Source organism: Schistocerca gregaria, chromosome 6 (assembly GCF_023897955.1).
Source record: "Schistocerca gregaria isolate iqSchGreg1 chromosome 6, iqSchGreg1.2, whole genome shotgun sequence".
Classification (NCBI taxonomy): domain Eukaryota; kingdom Metazoa; phylum Arthropoda; class Insecta; order Orthoptera; family Acrididae; genus Schistocerca; species Schistocerca gregaria.
Genome location: NC_064925.1, coordinates 281,885,178 through 281,911,374, shown reverse-complemented (window position 1 = coordinate 281,911,374; position 26,197 = coordinate 281,885,178). Strand labels below are relative to the sequence as shown.

The 26,197-nt window shown below is 41.6% G+C and overlaps 1 protein-coding gene across 6 annotated transcripts in view; it reads right to left on the bottom strand.

Moving 5' to 3' along the window:
• The window catches only part of LOC126278282 (inactive dipeptidyl peptidase 10-like), a 1,623,672-nt gene that overhangs the window by 1,038,420 nt on the left and 559,055 nt on the right, over positions 1-26,197 (bottom strand). The window contains exon 1 of one of the 6 annotated variants that reach the window (XM_049978287.1): positions 13,665-15,523. The exons of 4 other annotated variants lie outside the window; for them this stretch is intronic. In XM_049978287.1, coding sequence (XP_049834244.1) covers positions 13,665-14,003 — 339 coding nt within the window. In that variant the 5' untranslated portion in view covers positions 14,004-15,523. Of the gene's footprint in view, positions 1-13,664; positions 15,524-26,197 lie in introns of those variants that run through there. One more of the 6 variants, XM_049978289.1, reaches the window with a different exon arrangement.

Here is a 26,197-nt window from a genome sequence, read left to right as displayed (position 1 = left end):
GGCGATCAGTCCCCTAGAACTTAGAACTACTTAAACCTAACTAACTTAAGGACATCACACACATCCATGCACGAGGCAGGATTCGAACCTGCGACCGTAGCGGTCGAGCGGTTCCAGACTGTAGCGCCTAGAACCGCATGACCGCACGGACACCCCGGCCGTCTAAATAATGTAAGGTAATGACAGGTCGGCGGTTAAGGGCCTTCAAGAGGAGTAAGTAAAACAGGTACAGACTTCATGTGTTCATAATAGCATAGTGGCTAGAACAGTGGAATTGCGAAGTGAGATATGGGTGGTGCATTAATGGTAAATCAACAGAACAATGAAAAACGAATGAAGAAACCAGACAGGGGCGCCCCTAGATCAGGATTTTTATTTTTCTAGTCAGGATATTGTATTTACAAACTAATATTTTTATCGTCATTTTTAACCGTTTTCCGTCTTATCCTTTAGTTGCTTTAAATTCGTGGAGGTATGTGCCGTCTATGCAACTAAATGAAGGCAGTTTGTTTGTTGCCATATGCGTTCCGCTTCATTTATTTGGGAAGCATCATCAGTGGCGATTTCCAGCGCTGCTAACACATATATGTGTGTCTGGAGTTTTGTACTCTAAATTTTTAATTTTACGATAATTTTATGATTCTAAACACTTGATTCCTCCTCTTCAGTCTTTCAACACTGATAACAAATAACGGTTTAAAGGAACAAGAATGTATCAGATATTTGGGAAAAAGTTGCTGGTATGATACCATCTTGTGTATTTTTTGTCTGTTATGGGGGAATTTCGAAAATTCGATATGGAAACGCTGCTGATGTGAACGGAAACAATTACACCATTGAGGAGGGATGAATGGCGTGTGTGTTGGTGCACCAACGTCCATAAACAGGGAAAACTATGAGAGAGACAACGAATCAGGTTTAGAAATGCCGCGCAGGATTAGCCGAGCGGTCTAGAGCGCTGCAGTCATGGACTGAGCGACTGGTCCCTGCGGAAGTTCGAGTCCTCCCTCGGGCATGGGTGTGTGTGTGTTTGTCCTTAGGATAATTTAGGTTAAGTAGTGTGTAAGCTTAGGGACAGATAACCTTAGCAGTTAAGTCCCATAAGATTTCACACACATCTGAACATCTGTTTAGAAATCACTTTGACAAGTCCCGACCTCATAAAGCAGCATTCCTTGATTAGGAGAACGTGAATTTCAAAGGCTGGTTACTTCGTGGACAAAAGAAGAATCGAGAGGATTCGCCCGCTACTATCCTTCAGTTGACTGAAGTCTCCAATGACATCCATATTTGAAAGAGCAGTTTAAATTCAAATACCACGCATGGCCCCATTAAAAAAGATTTAGAAATATGATATTCACCCCTCATGTCTCATGTACCAGCCATCGCGAACTTTTCTGTATTATTTAGGCAGATTTTTTTGCCTTTTAAACATACCTTATAAGCTTTTAACTTCCATTCAGATGTCTACCACTGAAGCGCTCTCCAGTTTGCAACACGCTCAGACCTACGTGCCTTTTCTATTACTATGCGCTATTGGGTTCAAAATATTTTTTCGCCCCCTGCTATTTGTTCAAGAGCAGTATTCATAACGTATTCTGTACAATAATATTACAATGATTCAACAGGCCACCAATTTAAGTGCAGTTACTGTACGGCACATTGAAACAGTTGCAGGCATTACAGGATGCTCAGATATAAGTGATAACGACGTAAATCAAGGGCTGCGGAGCAACAGTCAAACTGACTACCGAATGATTTCTGCTGACAAAATTACAACCGTTTGATCGTCTGCAGGCAACGACGATTGTGATGATGTGGATACGCAAGAACACCATGATACACGTGAGGGCAACAATGCACCTGGACGAAATACAAGGCTAAGACAAGAAAAACGACGCATCATGAAGGAATTCTCTGAACGGGACAGAAAACGGAGGAAGTGATGTACATGTACAGACAAAAAAAGATTAAAATTTTAGAAAAATCGGATTATTTATTCAAGAGTAAGAGCTTCGCAAAAATAAGCTAGTCAACAACGCTTTGATCCACTTCAGGCCCTAAAGCAAGCAGTTATTCGAGTCCGTATTGGTTGTCAGAGCTGTCGGATGTGCTCCTGAGGGATATCGTCCAAAATTCTGTCAAATTGGCACCTTAGATCTTTAATACCCCGTGCTGGTTGGAAGGCACTACGCCTGAAGTTCAGAAGTGGGAGGAGATCCGGCAACATTTCTGGCGAAGGTAGCATATGGCAAGAACGAAGACAGGCAGTAGAAACCCTCGCCGTTGCAGGCGGTCATTACCTTGCTCAAATATAAATCCAGAATGGTTTGCCACGAAGGGCAACAAAGCGGGGCGTAGAATATCGTCGACGTCCTGCTATGAAATGGAATGGCACCCCAGACCATCACTCCCGAATGTCTGGTCTCATAGCGGGCGATAGTCAGGTTGGTGTCCCACCATTGTCCGGGTTGTTTCCAGATATGTCTTCGCCGGTCATCGGAACTCACATTGAAGCGAGACTCATTACTGAAAACAGTTGTATTCCATTCAATGAGATTCCAGGCCGAATACGTGTTTGGAGACGCTCTGAACTGGGACGAGTTACCAACCTGACTGTAGCTCGCCATGCAGACCGAATACCGGGAGTGATTTTTGGGGGTGTCATTTCTTTTCATAGCAGGAGCCCTTTGATTGTCATCTGAGGCACCCTTACAGCGCAGCGGTACGTCGTTGATATATTATCCTCTGTTCTGTTGCCCTTCACGGGAACAAATCCTGGACTTACATTTGACCGGGCGAGGTGGCGCATTTGGGAGAACGACGGTTCAATTCCACGTCCGGCCATACTGATTTAGGTTTTCCGTGATTTCCCTAAATCGCTCCAGGTAAATGCCGGGAAGGTTCCTTTGAAAAGGCACGGGCGACTTACTTTCTCGTCCTTCCCTAATCCGATGAGACCGATGACCTCGCAGTTTGGTCTCTTTCCCCAAACAACCCGACCCAACCCAAATTTACATTTGAGGAAATAAAATAGTTTATTTGGAACTCGATGCGGAAACAAATTCACACTAGTGTAAGGCCTGCATAACCGTCTGCACATAAACAACATTTAAGACTGGTTCAAAAGAAACTTACAAACTATTTCAGTGTCTTTTCTACAGCATCTCACCAAAATACAATGTATACTTTGTGTGTATACGTGAAAATGAATGTAACCTGCCTTTATAACATACAACCAATGTAATTGTAATTTTCTTCTGGCTTTCCGGTTTGTCGATAATGCGGGTAACCTACTGTATGACCTCGTCCGGATGAATGAGGATTCACTGTACCACCAAATAGCTAAGTACTTGAGTTTAAAAATGATCCATCATCGAGGGAAAATAAATCTGTAGTGCGATATTGTCATTGAATAGATTCCCTACCGTATCAACTTATTCACATGAATCTTTGTATATTTACGTTCGTATTTCCCAAAATCACACTTCGTACCCTGAGATTCCTAAGCCTGGAGCTATTTTTAGGTTAAGAAATAATTTATGCGCTTCCTGGAAAATTTTCACATGGATCCAATTTCTGATTTCTGCGTCTTTCGCTTATTACTGTAACGATAAATTACTTATGTGCTTAGTAATCATTTTCAAGTATTAATGGAAGTGCATCTGAAAACGTAGCCTAAAGCTCTTCAACGCGTAGTCACTGTTCCATACGTATGCCAACGGAATGGCACTGCACACTTTGCCAGCACCCAGAACAAATTGTAAAAGTCTGTCTGCTTTTTTTTTTTTTTTTTTTTTTTTTTTTTTTTTTTGTTCGATCCATCCCTTGATTAACTTCATTCAGCAGTCGTAACGCGGTTATCGAACATTTTGTCGCATTCGAAATGTTAATGCTCCTTTTAAGCGGACCAACGAGATTCCGAATCGTAATTGTATCGACCAGATTCGAAGCGATGTAGCGAACAGAAAACGGACTCCTCTGATAGCATATTATTTGTGCGCTTTTTCACATTTGGCCTCCCTTACGAATACTGGCACACATTATTCATGCAGTAATTTATTTTTTAACAGATAACGCTGAAAATTCAGTACTAACGAATAAAATTGCGAACTTTGTATTGGATGACCCGTGTGGCTTCATAAATAATTAAAACGCCGGCCGTCAAAGAATAATTATTCGTACAGCAAATGACGTTACTATAAAAGTGATTAGATTGTTTGCAAAATAGGAAGAAAAAGACAAACTTAAGAAGAAACAGCAATAAAAATGCGCTCATCTCCATCATATTTTTTTATGAAGTCACTTCCTATTTTAACATAATGGTCCTTATCATGCTAATAAAATAAAGTATCTATGGCTTCATTAAATTAGCACGAGATACTACGAGTATTTTCAGTAGTATATGATTCAGTGTTCTTGATTCTTCACTGAACAGAAAGAGCAAGTATCAAATATTGTCTTCGATTTGAAAAAGAAACGCAACATTAATATTCGAGAGTCGAGTTGAAACAAAACAATAGAGAAAGTTGAGCTTTAGGATCCGGATGAACAAATAAAACGACCACTGCCCCTTTCTTTAATATATAGGATAATTTCTGCCTCAAAAATTGGTCTTCTCGATATTAATGAATCAGACCTCGTAAAACCTACCTCCCGCGGATCACATAGAATCGTGAATTTATGAATATGTCTCTACAATTTTTGACTGTTCCTTTGTTCACTGAATGCCTACTAAGCAAAACACAGTCGAATCAGGTATCTAACAGGATTTACAGATTTTCGCGCAAAGCAGATTCGTCAACTAGCGCAGAGAGCTTTTCAGTTCTGTCATAAGAAAATGTAACGGAAACACATGTGTTCACACACTGTGTTTCGGAGAGGTCTGCTGCTAACTTACTGCTGCAGGAAACGTTGATTATCAGGAAGCCACGTAAAAGCCGATTTGTATGTATACTGAGTATATCAGTTTAATGAACCTCATACAGAGAGGAAATAAGCGCCCTCACTCCACTGTTGGTGAAGGATACAATAGCTACATACCCTGTGGTTAACAGGAGAAACCTTAACAGAATTTTCTAAAGTCCGTATCGAACACTTCCGACTTAGTAACACGCATACTGCCGATGCAAGGTCTCTTGTATAAATGTCCCATAACGTAGGCACAAGCTTTCATTAAAGCTCATGCCATGGTAAAAATGTCTTATAATTAGCTTCTATCCAGTATGTAAACTGGAAACGACGGTATGGGTTCAGCATACGTAAACAATTTTAAGAAGGTAAAAAGAAAGACAATATGCAGGCAGTCATATTAAGTTAAATGAATCTGAAAAAAGTACGTACATTTACCTACTGACTAGATACTTGAGACTATCGCATCGTTGTGTCGGAAATGTCTAGGTGAGCAACTGCAAAACGTGTGTAATCGGTTGCAGTATTTCTACTGTAATGTATTCGTTAAACAATGTAGGGGGAGAGGAGGTAATAACTTTGTCATGTTTCCTTCGAAGTACTTCAGTACATTTCTGGATTACCCTTGGCGCGTCTCTAAGGGCTGCTGAGCAAATAATCACATCACCGCCACGAGGCAATAAAAGCTTCATCCAGACAATCTACATCAAAATCCCATCATTGCTTATGTAGAGATTCGAGCCTAACACTGTTTGCTCGTTAACAGAGCTGTTAACCCAAACTGTAAGCAGAGGTATGAGTTGCAATACCTGTTATTTCATCGTATTGCTTTTTTATATAAGATGTGGATATGACGCTGGATAGAAGAAAAAACAAATGGAAACGAAGAAAAAAAGCTCCGTGCAAGAGACAATTCGAACCGATTAGTGCAAATACAAGAGGTTTGCAGAATCTTTAGAGATCAGGCTTGTTAGAGACCCTGATACGGACGGTACTTCAATCCGTTTCTGTATATTTTGGTACCAGATGTTCCTTTTGCACTAATAATAAATGCATGCTTGTGTGTGTGTGTGTGTGTGTGTGTATGTGTGTGTGTGTGTGTGTGTTGTAGAGTATGTTGAGCAAATGTACTCGGATATTTGGCTATAGAGTGGAAAATAATTACAACATCTGCAATGGGGAGAAGAAGAGTACGGTATTTTAAATATAATACATGTGCAGAGGTTATGAAGATAAAATTAATAAATGTGCAGAGGTTACAAAGTTCATTACACAGGAGAAATAAGCTACACTCCGAGCTCAGTAGGGATTCGGTAATATAACTACAGACAGGCTGAGTGATCATCGTCTACGGAAAGTAATTTAAGAGGAAACTCGACAGAAACCGGCACTTACGCATGGTCTTTCGCGTTTCAGAATCCATCGTGATAGTTAATAGCAACTACTGAGTATTTTCATTTATCTCTAAACAAAAGTATATAGAAAACCTGCTTGCAATTAAGAACTATATGCTTTCAAGTGGCAATATTAACGAAATGTAAGAGTGCTAGCGTAATTGATGTTGTGACCTGTGATTCCGAGAAGTCAGACGGCTTCCTGACGAAGTTTAGAAAACTAAAACAAATGAGAGAAAGACACAGAACTAGTTATTTTTATATACCTGTAGTCTAGAGTGGACAGCTAATGAAGACTAAGAAACATGAAGCAGAGAGCAGAATGCTGTGGGCGCTGCAAAAGTTGTTACGTAGAAGGATCTCTGAAGTATTGAAGGATGGGAGTTACAGCGAAAGTTTGATATAACGCTGGTGTGATCAACTTAGGAGCTGCAATCGTAAGGCGATATGCACAGAAATAATTCAATCGTCTTTCTTCCACTTAATTACGCGGTACTTCACCAATTTTCCCCTTCTCTTGCGCACAATGGTGGCACACTGGATTCGCATTCGGGCGGATGACGTTTCAGATCCGCCTTCGGCCACCACGAATCAGGATTTCCGTGATTTCCCTATATTGCTCCGAGTAAAAGACGGGATGGTACTTTTGAAAGGGCATCGGCGATTTAATTCTCTATCCTTGAATCAGTCCAAGCTTTAAAGACCTCGATGTCGACGGGTCGTTCAGATCTAACCTCCCTTCCTACCTTTCCTTTTCTTGGCAAAGCAAAATTACCTACATTGCAATTAAAGTAATTTTTCATCATCATCCGAAATGTTCAACACAGCCAGATCAGGCACTTATTATAATGATCCGTAACAGAAAAGGACTGGAAATGTCTACTGCACCGCAAAACTCTGTCGGTACCGTATTTTCTACAAGACTGAAAAGACAATTGGTAACAGTGCCGTGAGCCCTCTGCTACTAGCCGAAGAACAACATATTTTACGTACAAGTTTGCTGATGCACTGTTCGTTTCTCGTTTCTTTCCTCGTAGTGATATATATAACACGACGAGCTCCTTTCGGCGTTTTGCTATTATTACGTGTACCTGTGAAGATAGCATTTTGGTTATAGTATTGTTCCCTACCACTACCTTATTCTATGTTTACATATGGTACCTTATTCTTATGTCTCAGCTCGTACAACGTGGTCCATGTAGCATTTTGGTGCGTAAATGCCAACTACTTTTTTTTTTATTATGATATGATCACGTTAGTTATATGTTTACATGAGCTTGTGAAATAATTTTTGACAGTCCTTTTGACAGTTTCGGCTCCAGCGATGGTAGTATATTTACAATGGATTTCTGTTTCATGTAAAGCCAGTGATTACGTTTAATTATTCAGACATAATATTTCTGTCGTTTTCTTACGTAAATGACAAGTGCTCTATTGTTTTGTATTCATCACGATGATTTTCCATTTTTCTTTTATAATGTCAATAAAACTTTCGTGGAATTTCATATCTTTAAAATCTGTCTATTCATTGAGGATCTCGCCTGAGTACTTTACCGTATGAGTTTAAATTTCTGTTTCCTCCAAAATGTTCATTTGTGTGCTTACAGAGCTTTGTGTAGAATTCTTAGGACATTTGCCATATTTTCTGCTTTACGCTCTTGCCGTTTTAAATGTAGATTGGTTGCTTTCGCAGTTTAATGTTTGTTCTTCTGATCTGATTCCTAAATTCCTGCCTGTTTGTCCGAAGTTAAATTTATTGCAATCATCACAAAAAAGTTTTTAGACGCATGGCTCTGAAAAAGTTTTTAACCATGATTTGATTAAATGTAACTATATTCTGTTTGTACGTGAGTTATGTAAGTGATCCTATTAAGCGTATTTTATTTCAAGCCATGTCATATATTTTTTGGGTATTTCACGTGATTTGTTATTCTGATGAAGTTTGCCCTAGTGCAATCGAAACCATTGTCAACTGACAAAAATTTTCGTGCAACCGATGTAGCTCTATATACATCCTGGAATTAAAAAGCCTACGGTTGCTCGATCACAGCCAATAAAAATGTTTAAAATTTAATGATTTCCAGTTTACGATGTATCTAAGGCCATCCTGTAATTAAAAAGTGAAGATATTTTTCGTTAATCATATTTTAGCCTTCAAGTTGTTATTGGTATGGAATGCTAATTTGAATTTTGTTTTCTTAAACAACTTGTTCATCTTTTTGAATATTCGGCCTAAGTATGATGTTGCAACATAGGTAGATTTATTTATGATTCTTTCTTCTCTTTTTAAGATTATTGGTTTATGTATACTACCTGTTTTTGTTTTGTATGCTGTAAATATAATTTTAGCACTATTTTGGGCTTGAAGTCATTTCGTTGTGCTATGTACTGTCCGATTGTCGACAGGCAAATTTAAAATAATATTTATCACTGAATTGCAACATGTGTATACCAGCTAAGTTGTGAGCATAAGGTGCCACATGCAGACGTAGACCAGTACTGAAACAAGGTACAATATTATACCTATCATATCATCTTCACAAACACACTTGATGACGGCGTAACGCGGAAACGAGCTCGTCGTGCAATTCTATCACTACGAGTTAAGGAATAAATATTGCAGCAAGAAACCTGTACTTAAAATAAAATATGTCGTTCGTCGACCGGATGCAAGCTGCAGAAAGGAAACTTTCTAGTCGTTACGTGTTTTTTCCACATAGTAATAAAGAACGAAACAAACTCGGCAGGGTGATAGAATACGTATTAAAAAATAAATTTTCTCCAAATTAAGAAATTAAAAATTAAGAGATGGGAGTCAACGCAAAACATATCTTTCCAAACAAGCGGCAAACTATTTACTAATTTATCTTACGCCGAGAAAGACGCGAAAATTCTCTGTGCGATTGTTTTAGAATCAGTATGCAAACTACGTACAGAGGAAAACTTTTGCACGGTGAGTAGGCTTCCTGCTGAATAAACAGGTGTAGGGGCATCGTTCTTTAGATGGTTCAAATGGCTCTGAGCACTATGGGACTTAACATCTGTGGTCATCAGTCCCCTAGAACTTAGAACTACTTAAACCTAACTAACCTAAGAACATTACACTCATCCATGCCCGAGGCAGGATTCGAACGTGCGACCGCAGCAGTCGCGCGGGCCTGATTGCGCGCCTTGAACCGCTAGACCACCGCGGCCGGCGTTCTTTAGAACTAATTAAAATATGAGTTGCTTGAAAGTCTAGACTCATTTGCATGTTTAGGTCAAGCTAGCGCCTAATGAAAGGTGACCTTCTAGGGAGTGGAATACAGAATGTCTTTCTAACCGTTTTCTCCCTCTCTGACAACGTGCTTCGGATCTTTTGGGAAATATAGAGAGATAAATAAGGATGAAACTGAGAGAAGTGTTGGGATGGTGTTAAGGAAGATACTGAGCAGTGTTGAAATCTTAGTGGTAAAAGTAATTTGGGGTGATGGTGTAGGACAAAGCAAAGAACATGGAAAAAGGTAAAACTAGAAGTTTTCGTACGGAGCACTATGGAAAACTGGCAGACGTTGACAGCATTCGTAAGCTGCCTTTACTGGAATTTTCACAGACAGCATGAACAACTTGCAGGCGCTATGAAGAGGGAACCTCAACGCGAAAAAATAACAGTGTCTGCTCAAGCAACTCGGCCCTCATTGTGTTACCCAACAGAGTATTTTTGGTGAATATGTGGAGGTAAAAGAGGACACAAATGGAAGAAGACCGAAAGAGTGGTAAGTATAGAATTATATACAGGGTCGCTATCTTTAGAGTCATCATGTCGTTTTTATCTGGTTTTTCAGCAGATGTTTGGAATTTGCATTTTTAGCTGGGATCAGCCCAGACGATCGGAGATCATCACGTCTTTCATGCGACGTCCAGTTTTAAAGCAGAATTTTACGTACCATTCGATAGAGTGGTCCCAGATTAGTCTAGTTCGATTTTTTATCGGTATGTATTGACAAGAACAGTAAGACTCGGAGAATTACCAGTAGTCCCGGGACGACAGCACAGCACTGGCCCTCGCTGACTACTACCACCAAACATGCAGCGCTACCGAATCGTTGCTGGGTTGCATTTCATTCTTCGTATTTTACTGTGCCCATTAAAACATATTGATGAAATGAATATCGGACTAGACTAATTTGGGTGCACTCTAGCGAGTGGGCACGTAACATTCCGACGAGGAGTACTCGTTTGGGCTGACTGCAGCGACAAAATGCAAAACCGAAATTGCCGAAACGCCAGAAAAAATGGGCCGAACGATTGTTACGTGAGACAGTCTGTATACAAAAGGTGTTTAAGAAAGATTTCACATACTCCTGCAGGAGGTAGTATTTTTCATAACAAGAAGAAAAGTTCTTATATGTCCCGAAACCAATACCTGTTCACATATGGGCCGTTTTACTTGTGAGTGCCACACGCTTTACCTAAAAGATTAACAGGTGCTCTGTATCGTCGATTTCTGAGTGGTGAATTACCAGAACTATTGGAGAATGTTACCCTTGCAGAAAGATGACTGTGTTTTATGCACGACGAGGTACCACAGGATTTTCTACGGCAACAACTAACTGCAACGATTCAAAGGCGATGGATTGGCCGAGGAGGTCCGATTGCATCTCATCCCCGTTCAGCGGACCTGCAGCCTGGGGATTTTTGGGTATGGGGCCGTTTAAATGCTTTGTTGTATCCCCAACCCACAGAAAGTGTGCACGCTTTACAGATACGTGTGACCAATTTATGTGACTCAGTCCGAAATGAGCGAGGTGTATCTGGAAGAACACATGATTCACAGCAAGGAAGACTCGAGGATGTGTCAGGATATGTGGCAATCAAGTGCAGCACTGCCTATGGTGTCTACTTCTACATAATAAGCAGATAGGAATGAGAGCTCATATTAGACCATTTTTCGTCAGGTATTGATTTCCGGAACTGTCATTATCGGAACTTTTCTTCTAGTTTTTACCGTTAGACAATGCTGTAGGAATATGTGACTCTTGTGGGTGCGGTTTGATATTTTCAAATTTTTAATCCACTGATGTATTCTGACGAGTCAGACTCGTGGAAACAAATGCGGAACAAATATAAACTCATGAGAACGGAAGTTGGGACAAACTTCTTTTATGTAGGACATGGCGGTATTGTTTACATACATTATCCAAGAAATAGTACGCAGTCGAAGAAAGGAAACATTTGTTGACTATTGAATAAATGTTATATAAGTACTATTAAGAAACGTCTAACTGCCGGACTACGAAAAGCGTGGAAAACCATCACTAGGTGAAACCACTCTCCGGCATCAAGAGCAATACTACGCCCTTTTCCGGAATCATATCGATCCGACCCCTGAAAAAACTGATAAGGATGTGCGAAGTTTGCATGAAACACAAAGTACAGAGTGAAACGACGTGGCAATGCACGGAGTGCCAAATAGCGTTACATAATTCTTTCTAATCTACAATGACGCGCAGGGCTACAAAATTTTAAAGTTATTTCAATTTTTCTCGTTCAAGGGGAGTACTTCTCCTTGTAATTACGTTTTTTCGTTGACAATATCTACCTGCAAACGTCGTGATATCACATTCCATCTGAAGATGTCACACCTGACGATGAAAAAGGAAATTAAAATGTTGGTTAAACTACAGTTTGTGCGATATATCTTGTAGTACTGTTTGAAATATTGTATTACAGACATATATATCAAAAGTAAAGAGAATTAAATTCGTGTTTACTTATACAAGATCAGTATCGCGTGAAACAAATAAACGTGTAGCTACATAAAAGTTATTCGCATCTCGGATTGCATTGCGATTGTCTCGCGCGGCACGCTGGCCCATTTCGCAGGAGCCGTCTACAATCGTTTGCGCACGGATTTCGTCGAATTTAGTGCTTTACTAACGCCAGTTCACATTCAATCAGAAATGATGCTTATTATTTTTCGCTCGATTTTACGATCAATTCCTAATAAATTAGGAGTTATAACCACTAAAACAATTAAAATAGTAATAACTTTTATTTTAAAAGCATTCGAAATAAAATCATAATAATAAGCATCGGCAAGCGTGTAATATGTTTGAAGGCGTTGATAAGGACAACCGTCTTCGATTCGATCTCTACACGCTATCTCCGTCCAAAATCTGCTGTTCTCCCCGTTAGTCACTTAGTTTTTATTTTGCTAATATCTTCGTGTTATTATTGGCATCATTCACTGGTCGCATCTCTGCCTCGTTGATGAGAGCACAGCTCTATTAGCGCGGTGTTGCACAGTCGCACACTTAAACGCAAACATATATATGAAAAGAAAGTAGAAGTTTGTTCTCTAATATCGCTTTGGGGAAACTCATATACATCGTTGTCGGTTCAGTCTGACACACAGGGTGTTTCACAAATGTTGCGACAGATTTCGAGTTGTTGCAGTGGGTGAAATGAGGAACAAATCTAGCATAGGAACCCGTGTTCAGAAATGTCATCCAGTGAAACTACAGAGCGCCGAAGTTATAGGCGCCGGCGCCTGCCAATAGGCCACATCTTCGGCAGCAAACGTGGCGTTGCACACTGATGAGCCGTAGGCGGAACGTCTCGCACTATTGTTTGTTATTCAAACATTGTTCAAATATGTGTGAAATCTTATAGGACTTAAACTGCTAAGGTCATCAGTCCCTACGCTTACACACTACTTAACCTAAATTATCCTAAGGACAAACACACACACCCATGCCCGAGGGAGGATTCAAACCTCCGCTGGGACCAGTTTGTTATTCAGTGAGCGCGACAAACTGCTTCGGTCGCTAATGGAGAAGATTGAGTTAGGTGCTGCGTAGAAAGGCCTCGTCTCTTGTGAATGCAGTACTCTCTTACATTGGTGGATGACGTTTTCGAACAAGGGTTTACAATAACAGATTATTTTGCTACTGTATACAGAAAGACATTGGAGATTTTGGGTGGGTTCCAGGAGACAAACTGTCGATGGGAACCTTTGTCCGAAACCTTCATCCACGGAGGGGACAGAGTATTGCATTCATGGGAGATAAGGTTTTTCTACACGGTAATTAGCCCCATCTCCTCCACTGGCGATCGCTGTATTTCACCTACTGTCCGCCGGCGTACAAAATCATGTCTGCTGCCGAATTGTTGGCCTATAACTTCGACGGTCTGTGGCATTGTAGAATGACGTCTCCAGACACGGGCTCCTATCCTCGATTTGCTCCTCACGACACCCTCTACAACACTTCCAAATTCCCCGCAACGTGTCTCGAACACCCCGCATAAGGCGTTCGGGTGAAGTAAACCATTCACCATTTTGTTTTTACAGTAGGATGCTGACCGGTGGCGACTGACCTCTTTGGGTGCGATGAAAGCGACGACCCTCTTGACGCTGGAGGTCTTGCGCGACTGGGGCGACCTCACGAGGACCACCGGGTGGTGCGGTTTGCTCCCCTCGGCAGCTTTCTCGCCGTTCTCCAGCTGCTGCTTGTCTTCCTGCGGCGCGTCCTGAATAGCCACTTCCGTGGAGTCGTGGTCGTCATCCTGACGGCCGTCGGAGCTCCCAGTAGTGGCGCTGGTTCCTACGGTTAGTGTGGTGCCGGCCACCACAGACAGGTTGTCCTCGGACTCGCCGCCTGTCTCCTCGTCTAGTGGAAGCTGGAGTCGGGGCACTGCCTCGTCTTCTGAGGACATGGCGCTCGTTTCACTCGCGGGGCGTGCGCGGTTCTGTCTCTACTAAACCTCGAAGAGTCACAGTGTTTTCCTCGTTGTTTCGCTCACACGACGATCCTTCCTACGATTCACTCATAGGAATAACGAGTACAATTTCATTATAAGCACATCTTTCCTCTGCAGAGCGAATCGGATGAAAGGAAAATCAGTTTCTGTTGCTGTGGTTTTCGCTCGAATTCATTAATTAATTCTCGGAAAAATCCCCTAAAATCTTTCCTATTTTTGCGCTTCACATAAAAAACTTCAAAGAGTGCGTGGGCGGATGAAGTGAGGAAAGCGACTTTAACAGATGTCTTAATCCTTAAAACATAACAGTCCAACACCATCAATGCTCTACGTGTAATATTACAAATAACAAGAACAAATGAAGTTAGCTTTATGGTTTCTTCAATTTTCCACCACTGGCTACCTTGTAGTCCGACTACGCGGTCGGAATTTCAGTGTAAGTAGGAGCAATTTTTCTCTCTCGCACGTGCTCGATTCTGCGACAAGGCAGAGCTAGTGAACATTCTAAAGGTTATGCGGCGCCTCCGAAAAAGGCAGAGTAATATTCTACGGGAGCGCCCGTTGTGGCAGTCATTACGTCCTAAAAGCCAGCACGTCGGAGGTAACACACCACACGAAGTGCCAGTTTACCCTCCCACGCCGTGCGTAGGTCAGAGCAGATAGCGAGCGCCCCTTTAAAGAAAGCCGCCGATGGCCTTTGATGTTCCCTGGAGCAGCCTGATGGAAGAACCGCCGACACAAGGCTACACACCCACAAAGTGAGCAGCGCTTTTCAGAAGAAACTGCACTACGTTAGCGAGGTAAATCCATGACCAACCGAGGTTTTTATCCCACAGGTACGTTCCTGATTAAAGTAGCCACCAAAATTAATTCTAACGTTTTTCTATAAATCTTTTGCCACAAAGAGGAATGACTGCGCTCCACGCATAGACCCGCTAGCGCGGTACGCAGGCGAGAGTCGTAACTGTCAAAAACTGGTTTAGCTTCTCGGGCGTTCTACAGTAAAAATAAATAGACAGAGAGGCGCTTTTAAGCTCCTGTCCGGAGTAAATATTTACCGCACGAAGTAAACGTGGCAGCGACGGAAGAAGAGGTAATTCCCTCTACTGCGTTGTAGGAAATATCTGGAACTCTGTAACGATCTGTCTTGACGCTATAATTAGGTTGTCAAGGGAGTAACCTTCGACGATTTGAAGTCGGCAGTAATTTAAAATAGATGCTACTGAACGGTAACTTGTGTACAATACAGGCTTGTTTCTGCATAAATGTCACCATTCATCGGCAATGCCAACCAGTACGATTCACGTAGCTTCTAGTGAATGTCACAACGGCAACGCTCTGTTAGTGTAAGAGGATTCTGACGGCACCGATAACCGCGGTACGTTCATGGAGTCGCAACCTGTCACCCGACCTGCGAACCGGAGAGAGCCGCTGCACCCTAACAAAGTTTCCAACAGCGGCGCCAAACGCCAACTGGTGGGCAGAGCCCTGCGTGCTCCCCCACCACACAGACAGTCGCGTGCGCTGCCTACGTAGATAGCCGAACGTTGCCGAAGGCTTCCGAGGAATGAGGTGCTGATCGGCTGCCTCCGCTTCGAGGCACGACGAACGTCGATGTAACGGAATTCGTCCTTAGTAGCGAGATTTTTTTACACAGAAAATTCGATACTCAATACATTATTTCGGCGACCATAAGTGAGAAACGTAACAAATCGTCCTCGAACGTAACAACGACGAGAAAAAGTACAATAAGCCTGTATTGGGTGTTAAAACATCTGTAGCATATACTAGGATTGTTTTATCGACGGACCATCGATTACAATCATTGGCCAAAGCTTTCGACTCGATATGTTGACGTGAATATGGTAAGCTCTTCCTCTGCAAAAATCCCGTAGTGTAAAAGAAAATGACAAACGAGTTAGTAACTACATTAGAATTGGTTCTTGCTATTAGACGCTCTGAGAGTACTGAACCGAGGCCTGTGGGACTGGATGATTGCGGGGTCCCGTAATCCGAAATACCTGCTAATATCTTCCTTGGTCAAATGTTTGAATACAGTGAAGAAAAGGCACCACATAAATTATACAACGGTTCTTTGTATGAATTTTCATAGCCAATTGAAGAGTGAGAAATGTCCAAACGGATATTAAAGTGACCAGAGTGAGGCCTAGTTTCACAAGAAAGGTTTGTTTGAAAGTATCACAATAAGTAGGAAAAAAATTAATATGTGATTTTCGAATTTTCATAGCCAAGCTGTGAGTGAGAAATGACGAATATTGTGTCAAATTGAACAGCGTGAAATCTAGCTTTGGGATACGATATATAATTGCTTTAAGGTAACCATAGTAATTAGGAAAAACTTAATTAGTTATCTGAGGAAAAACTGAAATATTTCACAAATAGCTGCTGCTAGCTATGTAAATGAAGTATCAAGAAGCTATTCTCTTCAGAGTCTAGCTATTATGTGCATAAAAAGTTACATTGGACCAAATAGTTTCCTTCGAATGAAGTACTAAATTCAGGACATTTAGAGAACAGAGACAAACGAGGTGCTTGTAAGGTCATGCTCTCTGAACAAAACTTTAAAATACGAAAAGAGTTTGAACAATATGTTCCATTGTTTTGTGAAATGATATATCTAAAAGTAAGAAATAAAATACATTACAGAAACAACTGATGCACCTTGGAATGATTCTCAAAATCGTATATAGTTAATGAGGTGCGTCAAATACTTCTGTAACTGATTTTATTTCTTACTTTCAGACAAATCACTTCAGGAAACATATCACAGATTTTTTTTAAGAAAAATATTAGCGCTTTACTTTACTTCACGTCATATGTCGTCACAACTAACAAAATATCATTTAGCTTAATTTAAGCAGTAACAGATGATACGCACCTTTATTTATGAATCATTACCTGACCAACAAAATTAATGTTATTCAGAATGCCCAAAATGTACTCGTTGCAGTTGACTTGTTAACTGCAACACAACCAATAAAAGCTACTGTATTCAAATAACAAGTTTCTAATTGAAATAAGTGAACGGAACGTGTACGAAGATTACAAAGCACAGCATTAATAAGCTGGACTATTAGTCGCCTCTGTTCAAACGAACTGGTGCCACAGCTTGGCAGAGCTCTGCTTTTCGAACTGTTTCGTGGGGATGCAAACGATACAGCAATATTTGTAAGGCAGCGATTCTTTTGCAAAAATAATCATTGGTTTGTACATCAATGTATCCATGTGGAAAACATCGCTATACCGATGTTAATTGTAGTGATGTTTCTAATCACTGTTAATATTTGACACACCGGCATCTATTGGGAAGCTACGTATTACTTCAACTGATAAAATTACGGAGCAATGAACCGTTCCTTCCTCTAGCTGGTTCAGTTAATGGCACCAATTTCTCTTAATATATAACTCGCGGCGAATGTCTCACTGTAGTCAGTCACTCACTCATTGTTTTTACAAAATCCCCATTTCTTTGTCCACAGTTTTCAAAGTTGTCCTTCAGCTCTGTAAATGATGAATTTCTGAATTCACTGGAAGCAACGACCAAAACATTTACAGATTTATAGTGTATTAGGACGATCAGAGTTAAGTACAGGGGCACGGACTGTGAGGAGACTGGGGGAAGCACAAGGATCCTTTTTCTTTTTTCATCCCAAAAATTCCTAACTAAGCTTACTATCTAGAATATAGAAGTGCGCTTTACAATGGGTTTATCGATTGAGTAGTAGTTGCATTACTGCCATTACAGTGATTTTATTTCCATCTATATAATACAACTACAATTCAGCTGTACAATTAAATCTGGCGGCTTAGCCGCTCCGGATTACCAAAAGCGCTTCCCGTCTCTAACCAACAACATGTAGACCAGACTCTGTTATTGCGAAACCGCTGTTGTTTGCACTGAGTTCCCTCCACCACCTTTAAATTTACACCTTACGTAATGACTATTCCATTGTGCACAATACTACACAAACACAATATAAAAGATATACACTACACGGTAACTTTGACGTTTGCCGTTAACATCACACTTCTGTCAGAGACAGCAAAGGACTTGGAAAAGCAGTTGAACGGAATGGACAGAGTTTTCGAAATAGGATGGAGGATGAACATTAAAAGAAGCAAAACAAGGATAGTGGAACGTATTCTAATTAAATCAGGTGATGCTAAGGGAATCAGATTAGGAAACGAGACACTTAAAGTAGTACATGAGGTTTGTGATTTGGGCAGTAAAATAACTGGTAATGGCCGGAATAGAGAGGATATAAAATGTAGACTGACAATGGCAAGAAAACCATTTCTGAAGAAGAGAAATCTGTTACCATCGAATATAGGTTTAAGTTTTAGGAAATGTTATCTAAATGTATTCGTCTGGAGTGTAGCGATGTATGAAAGTGAAACATGGACGATAAACAGTTTATACAAAAAGTGAACAGAAGCTTTCGAAACATCGTCGGCCTCTCCCGCTGGAAGCTCGAGTCCTCCCTCGGGCATGGGTGTGTACTATTCTTAGCGTAAGTTAGTTTAAGTAGTGTGTAAGTCTAGGGACCGATGACCTCAGCAGTTTGGTCCCTTAGGAATTCACACAGATCCGAACATTTTTTGAAACATAGTGCCAGAGAACAGTGCTGAAGAGTAGATGAGTCGATCACGTAATTAATGAGGAAGTTCTTAATAGCATTGGGGAGACAAGAGGTTTGTGATACAACTTGAAAAAAGAAGGGGTCGGTTGATAGGACGCATTCGGCGACATCAAGGGATCACCAATTTAGTATTCGATGGAAGTGTGGAGAGTAAAAATCTAGGGGGAGACCAAGAGACTACTGTAAGCAGATTCAGAAAGATGTAGGGTGCAGTAGTTATTCGGAGATGAAGAGTCTCGCACAGGATAGAGTGGCGTGGAGAGCTGCATCAAACCGCTTTCGGACTGAAGACCACAGCAACAACACTTACCGGTACAGTCAAATACAAATCTTAAAAAAGGTGGTCAAGATCGGTAAATTTGTCTAATTCTAGTTTGGTCTAATCTGGACTGAGCAAGAAGGCAACACCTTCCCAAGGAAACGCCCCGAGACATCCTCCATATCTATTTTCCAATAGTCTCTCCAACACTACTCAGCTTGCCCTATATGCTGTCCAGTGTTGTATGTATGTATGTATGTATTGCTCCAGCAAGCTGGCGGTCAGACCCCAGATCGACCAATACACCAAGGACAACGGAACCCACTGCCCACTGGGGCGGTCAGGTCAGAGATCCGCCTGGCCACCCACGACGGGGCAGAGTGTATGGTTAGCGTGTTTATTTATTACTAATAATATTGCACAGACTTGCTAATGAGTAAGGCTTGTTTCGCCTATGTTTTATCTTCAGTAATTCTGCTAAGAACCACTTCTCGCACCAGCCTTATAAAAAGTGGGAGAACCACACAGAGATCTGGTTCCTAGGTCTCCGGCTCCAGCAAGGCATGTCCGGGTTCGGTTGATAGATTTACACAAGTCCGGCCTGTCTGGCTTTTGTCAGGTTTTCTAGGGATGAGTGAGATTTTGCACAACTAAAACCCGTTCCAAGCTAATTACAGAAGTGCGAGTAGTAAGCATAAGGAGCTGACAGGAAATTCTGTGATCAGCAGCAAAATTTCACGAAATCCATGGAAAAAAGACGACTGCCTTTAAAACGCTTTTGGCTTATGACAAGTAGTCGCTTATTTCAAATAACATCCTAATGAAGATCTCTCCCATATTATTCAAACTGGCAGTACATTAGTTTGTAGATCCAGCTCATAATGTCAACTTCGAAATGGTATGTCCATTCATAAACGTCCAATATACAAATGAACAGAATAAATTGCAAATCGACACAATCACGAAGATGATGTTTTTGTTTGTGATTTAAAATCATGGCGTCAATAATTCCACGCAACGATTTCGAAGAAAAATAACGTTTTTGATAAAGTGGGTTCGGGTGAGAAATATCGACATTAAACTTCAGACTGGAACATCATAGGCTTGTGTTCCATGAGGCTTTCCTTAGCTCGAGGAGCGTTTCCTAGTGTTTAAACTCTTTTCGAATGATAGCAGTTCTCATATACTGGTGGACTGAAACCACACTTTCCAGCGTTTTGTGTGGTGGGCAGTTCTTCAGTTTATTAGCAAGAGTCAATTCCGCCCAAATCTTATAAATATTATCCGGAAGACGAGAGTACAATAATGAAACTGAATCGTAGGTTGTTTGGATCCAAAGCAAAGTGATTCCTAGGTCTGAACAATTCATACATTTTATTGCCACTCAGGGCTTAGATAAATCCACGGAAGTGTCAGAATTGATCAACAATGTGCGCGAAAGTGTTAAGTAAAATAAATTAATTCCGCAAACAACAGTTAGATGTCGGGTCTCCTCCGTCAACATGAAGTAAATGAAAAAAAAGTTCAAGTGGCTCTGAGCACTGTGGGACTTAACTTCTGAGGTCATTAGTCCCCTAGACTTAGAACTACTTAAACCTAAATAACCTAAGGATATCACACACATCCATGTTCGAGGCAGGCCACCGTAGCAGCAGCGCAGTTCCGTACTGAAGAGCCTAGAACCGCTCGAGCACAGAAGGAACTGATTTTCGATGTTAAGACAAGGTGAAATACTTGTTAGTACATGTTCAAGAGATTCATTTACTGTAAGTGACGTTCCCTCTATGATTTCTCCCTTCGAGCTAAATAATGTTAAGGAACATGAACGAAGAAGTGACGGCCAGTACATTCCCATATGTTTAAAGACTCGAACTCCAATGTATAAAACAGCTTAGCAAATGACTTAATATACATGTAGTTCAAAAACAGTATGAAAAGCTTACAATGGTGTTGCACCGTAGCTCAATCTTAGAAATAGCTGTTAAGAAAAAAATTCTATACTTTGTATCGTTTCCGCGCTGATTAACATTGAAGTTAGCCAATCTGGCCGGTGCGTTCGCAAATTCAAGCGGCCCGCCAGAGTTAGTGTAAGTTATTCTCATAGCTTTGACGATAGCGTACGAGACTGCTCAGCATTTGTCTCGGGTTCGATCCTTACTACCGTCCAAGTCAAGTTTTATATCGCTCTCTCGTTCGGTTTTAGGAAACCGAACGAAGAACGTGTTTGGCGACATTATGTCTGGTGGGGTGCTTGCATTTGCTCTCGTAACGGCCTGCTTGGCCGATTTCAGTGCTAATTAGCACGGAAACATCGCAACGTATAGAAGTTTTAGCAAAACCTACCCTGCGACATACTTACAAGCTTTTCAAGCTGTATGTGACCACCCTGAATTAAATATATGACTTTAAGCTTGTAAATGAGGAAATTTTAGAAATTATGCTTAATGTTTGTTGGGAGTTGCTATGTGCTCTGATTATGAACGTTGGGTAAATACAGTTTGAGTCATTTGCACTCAATTTTAGGCAAAAGCTCGTTTCTCATGTATACCTGTGTTTATGACGTCATATCTCCTGAGCTATGTGACGTATAATTACGCAGGTACCTTCAGCGAAATTTGTAGTTACCCTCCGCAAAGTGTGTTGCAAGTAGAAACAGTAGTGAGGAACTGATAATTTAAAACAAGGCCTGTTGTTGAAGTTTCGCTGGACGTCTTTTTAAGCAAAAGTTATCTTTTCACGCATCTAAATTATTATGGTCTCATATCTCCTGAACTATGCTTCGTATAATGATGTAATGTTGCAGGTACATCCAGTGGTATGTGTGGACGCCGTCTGAGAATTGGTTTGTGAACAGATTTAGTAGTTAAGCAGTAATAAACTAAAACGTCCCGACACATGCTGAATTTTGCTGCAAGAACAGCGAAATTGTAGTAAGCGACAACTTTTTCCTTTCATTATTTTGTGGTGAATGTTAATGAGACAAATTTTCGTAAAGGTTTGAAATTATGTTTTAACTTTACTGGAAGTCGATGATCGCTCTCACTCTCAAGTAGGGGATGAATATAATTTGAATAATTTGCGCTGCGTCAGTTACGTGTCTGAATACAAACACAATGATTGTAACTGTCATATTGATTTTACCATATTAAAGTTTTAACGATGGAATGTGCCTCTTAACGCACAGTAATGACAGACTTTTAAACTTTTAATTCGCTCAATAATTACACGAAGTACTCAGAATCAAATTTTTGTCGCCCCTGGAAGCCGTTAGACTGGGAACCTTCAACTGTTCCCGGGATCAGGGATGGTGGTTTAGTAATATAGATGAGTAGTTTCATAAGCGCCAACGGCCTTGCCGCAGTGGTAACACAGGTTCTCGTCAGATTACCGACGTTAAGCGCTGTCGGGCTGGGCTAGCACTCGGATGGGTGACCATCCGGTCTGCCGAGCGCTGTTCGCAAGCAGGGTGCGCTCAGCCTCAAGTAGCAGGGTGCTACTTGATTGAGAAGTAGCGGCTCCGGTGTCATAAACTGACACACGACCGTGAGAGCTGTGTGCTGACCACATGCCCCTCCATGTCCGCATCCAGTGACGCTTGTGGGCTGAGGAGACACGGCGACCGGTCGGTACCTTCCAAGGCCTATTCGGACGGAGTATTCAAAAGCTCACAGTACAAAAAATTAGAAACCGCTAGAGAAATCGTTACAAGCATCATTTAATACCGTGTAATTCCATCCCTGGATTTGATAATCGCCTAGATTCGGTTAGGTAATGTGTCCACAACGTCATGCACGTATGTCGCATCCAGGTTAAGCCAATCGCAGAGGAATTGGTCGCGCAGTTCCACCAAAGTGCGGGAATGCTGATTTCGGCGTTTTACCTCCTGTGCCTACTTGTTACACACATTCCTATGGGGCCAAGTCGGGTGATTTTGTAGGCCAGTTGAGATGTAGTAGGGTGGCTGAGTGTGCAGAAAAAAAGTCACATATTCTCTCAGCTCGATGAACGTTACTGTTGCCGTCTTGAATAACAGGGTATCAACAGCACATTTATCAAAGGCAACACGTGATCATTCAGTATGTTTTTTTAAACATGCTGGCTCATATCAGTGGTCACCCAATTCACGGTAAGAAAAGCACACCGAAACGTCGCAGACCCACCTCCGGGTTGAACCTGACCTTGCACACACTTAGGATGGCTTCTAATCACGGTGATTCATCATCAAAAATGGTTCAAATGGCTCTGAGCACCGTGGGACTTAACATCTGAGGTCATCAGTCCCCTAGAACCACTTAAACCTAAGTAACCTAAAGACAGCACACACATCCATGCCCGAGGCAGGATTCGAACCTGCTACCGAAGCGGTCGCGCGGTTCCAGACTATAGCGCCTAGATCCGCTCGGCCACACCGACATTCATCATCATCGGTGCACTCGACAATTTACGTCATTTGCATGTAGCCAAAAACGTGATTCGTTAGACTACATTACTTTCCGCCAGTCAGCTGTTGTCCACATTCGATGATTTCTCACTCAGCGAAGAAACGCAGCTTTATGCGTCTGTGTGAGTTATGTCCTCTTGCGAGATGACCGACCCTAAATGATCACTGCATTCAGTTCCTGTCGCAATGTTTCTTCGCTAACAGGTTGTGATAAGAACTCCATTCACTGGCTGCAGCGATTGCTGTCGGTTTGGAAGCAATTTCGATTCACAAGCCGAGAAACGCGTCTGCGGTCCCTCTCAGTCCGGAGCTTTTTCAGACCAAACACTGACGTAATGCTTAGTGGCCACATGTGTTACACCACGCTTGTAGACACACTGAACAGTCCGCCGCGAAACACCAACAAATACGACAGCTACACACACTGTATGACCATGGCCATGGCCATGCACGATTGCGCCTTTTTGCCACTCTGTCACATCCTCAGATTTACTCATTTTTACGTAAAATTAATGTTGGAAACCTAAACGTCTCACTGGTCGCTACTTGCTTACGCACACGTAGATGCAACGCGCATTGGAGTACATGACTCTATCACAGTCACAAGTGCGTTCACATTGGAGTGCCTAATTTTTTCTCCTTTGAGGTTACCTTATCTCCATCCGTGTATACACTACTGACGCAAATCTTCCACTGAAGACTGATGACTGAATGACAGGTGTAAATTTTCCTTGTGTTGCCATCTCCTCACTGTCATTTCCAGCAAAAGGACTGATACCTATAGTGTGTGTTAGTACAGAGGAGTCGGTCACTTTTGTCTTAAGATTTAATAACTACTTTTTATGTAATTAAATGTTTCCCTGTGACATTTAAGTCTCTTCATTATCTACGATAATGGTCGAAGCAGAAGAAATGATTTAAAATTTGTGGTGCGGCCAGAACTCGAACCCGGTTCTTCTTGCTTGCTAGGTAGAAATGCTAACCATTACACCACCACAGCATGATGGTCAACATTGTTGCACGAAGACCCCGGTTCGAGTCCTGCTTCGATCATTATCGTAGATAATGAAGAGACATAAATGTCTCAGGGAAACATTTAATTATACGAAACATAAGATCACCTGTGGTACAAGATATCCCCATTACGTCCAACGCTGGGGTGCTATTCCAATGTCGGAGACCCCTGGCAGTAGTATCAGTGTAAGGGAAAAAAGCAGAAGATAATGAACTGTAGTTTATGTTGGGGAGGGCACTCAAGTTGGGTAGTTCGTGCAGCAATGTTGACCATCATGTTGTGGTAGTGTGACGGTTAGCACTTCTGCCCAACAAACAAGAAGACCAAGGTTCTAGTCCTGACGGCAGCCCAAATTTTAAGTCATTTATTCTGCTTCTATCACTTTTTCTATGAATGGCTAATTTTTTATACATAGAGGGTGATTATACCTAAAGTTAAACTTTCAAAACGCAGTAGAAATAACACCACTGGTCAGAATTATTTCAAATGGCAACGGAATATTATCGGAGAAGAGGGAAAATGTATGGCAAAATAAAAAAAAAAAATAGTGTGAAATTGATCACTAGATAGCGCTGTGTGTGTGTCAGAATACTTAAATGGAAACACCAGTCAAGCGCACGGCCCATTGAAGTTGGTATAAACACGACGGTTACACAGATATTCCTCCTTTCGCGTCTGCGACGTTCGCCATAACTGTCTCAATGCAGAGTCGCGCTCTGCTCGTAAAGCTGTGTTACAAGATAGATGACTGTGCACACGTCGCACTGCAGAAGTTCCGGACACAGTAGCGTTTGAAAAAAGGCGTTGGTCCGATGGCCGCTTTGGGTCTGGAGAAAATGATATGGAAATTCGGAAAAACGTGATTTTTTTATGTCCAACCTGGTAGAGGGAGGAAACGAATTTATTCGACGATAGTGGAAGCAGTGGCCACACAGTGCACTAGGAGACGAGTGGTGGTGTGTAAAAGTGTAGTGCATGGCGAACTGCCCGAACACTGAATATACACATGAGCACGGTGCGTAAAATCCTACGAAACATCCTTCTTTTCTATCCATTCAAGATTACCCAAGGGCTTCAGTTCCTTAGTGATGGGGTGTCAGCAAGAGAGAGCTTTGCTTTAGAATTTCTTACTTGCATGGATGTGGACAATGATTGATGCTTTTTATGGGGTTTTAGGCCTCAGAACAGTAAAAATCCGATATGATTAATGCTTTTTATGCGGTTTTTGGTCTCAGAACAATTAAAACCCGATTTTTCCCTTCCGATGTGATATGATTTTGCCGTGGTGGATGAGCTTACGTAACTAACAGTATCACACCTGCACACCCATACACACTGAGTAGTACAATTTGTTCAGCGTCAAACGCACACCTTAGGCATTCTTGTATGATTCATTAGCCGTTTGTAGTTGACCACTATTAAATTATGATGCTTACAGCTCCATCTATAGCTACATTTTGTAACTACTTATTTTTCTTTTGTCATATCTTTTCCCACTTCTCCGATGATAAAAATGGTTCAAATGGCTCTGAGCACGATGGGACTTAACATCTTTGGTCATCAGTCCCCTAGAACTTAGAACTACTTAAACCTAACTAACCTAAGGACATCATACACATCCATGCCCGAGGCAGGATTGGAACCTGCGACCGTAGCGGTCACGCGGTTCCAGGCTGTAGCGCCTAGAACCGCACGGCCACATCGGCCGGCTTCTCCGATGATATTCGGATGCAATTTGACGCCATTCTGACCAGTGGTGTTATTTCTACAGCG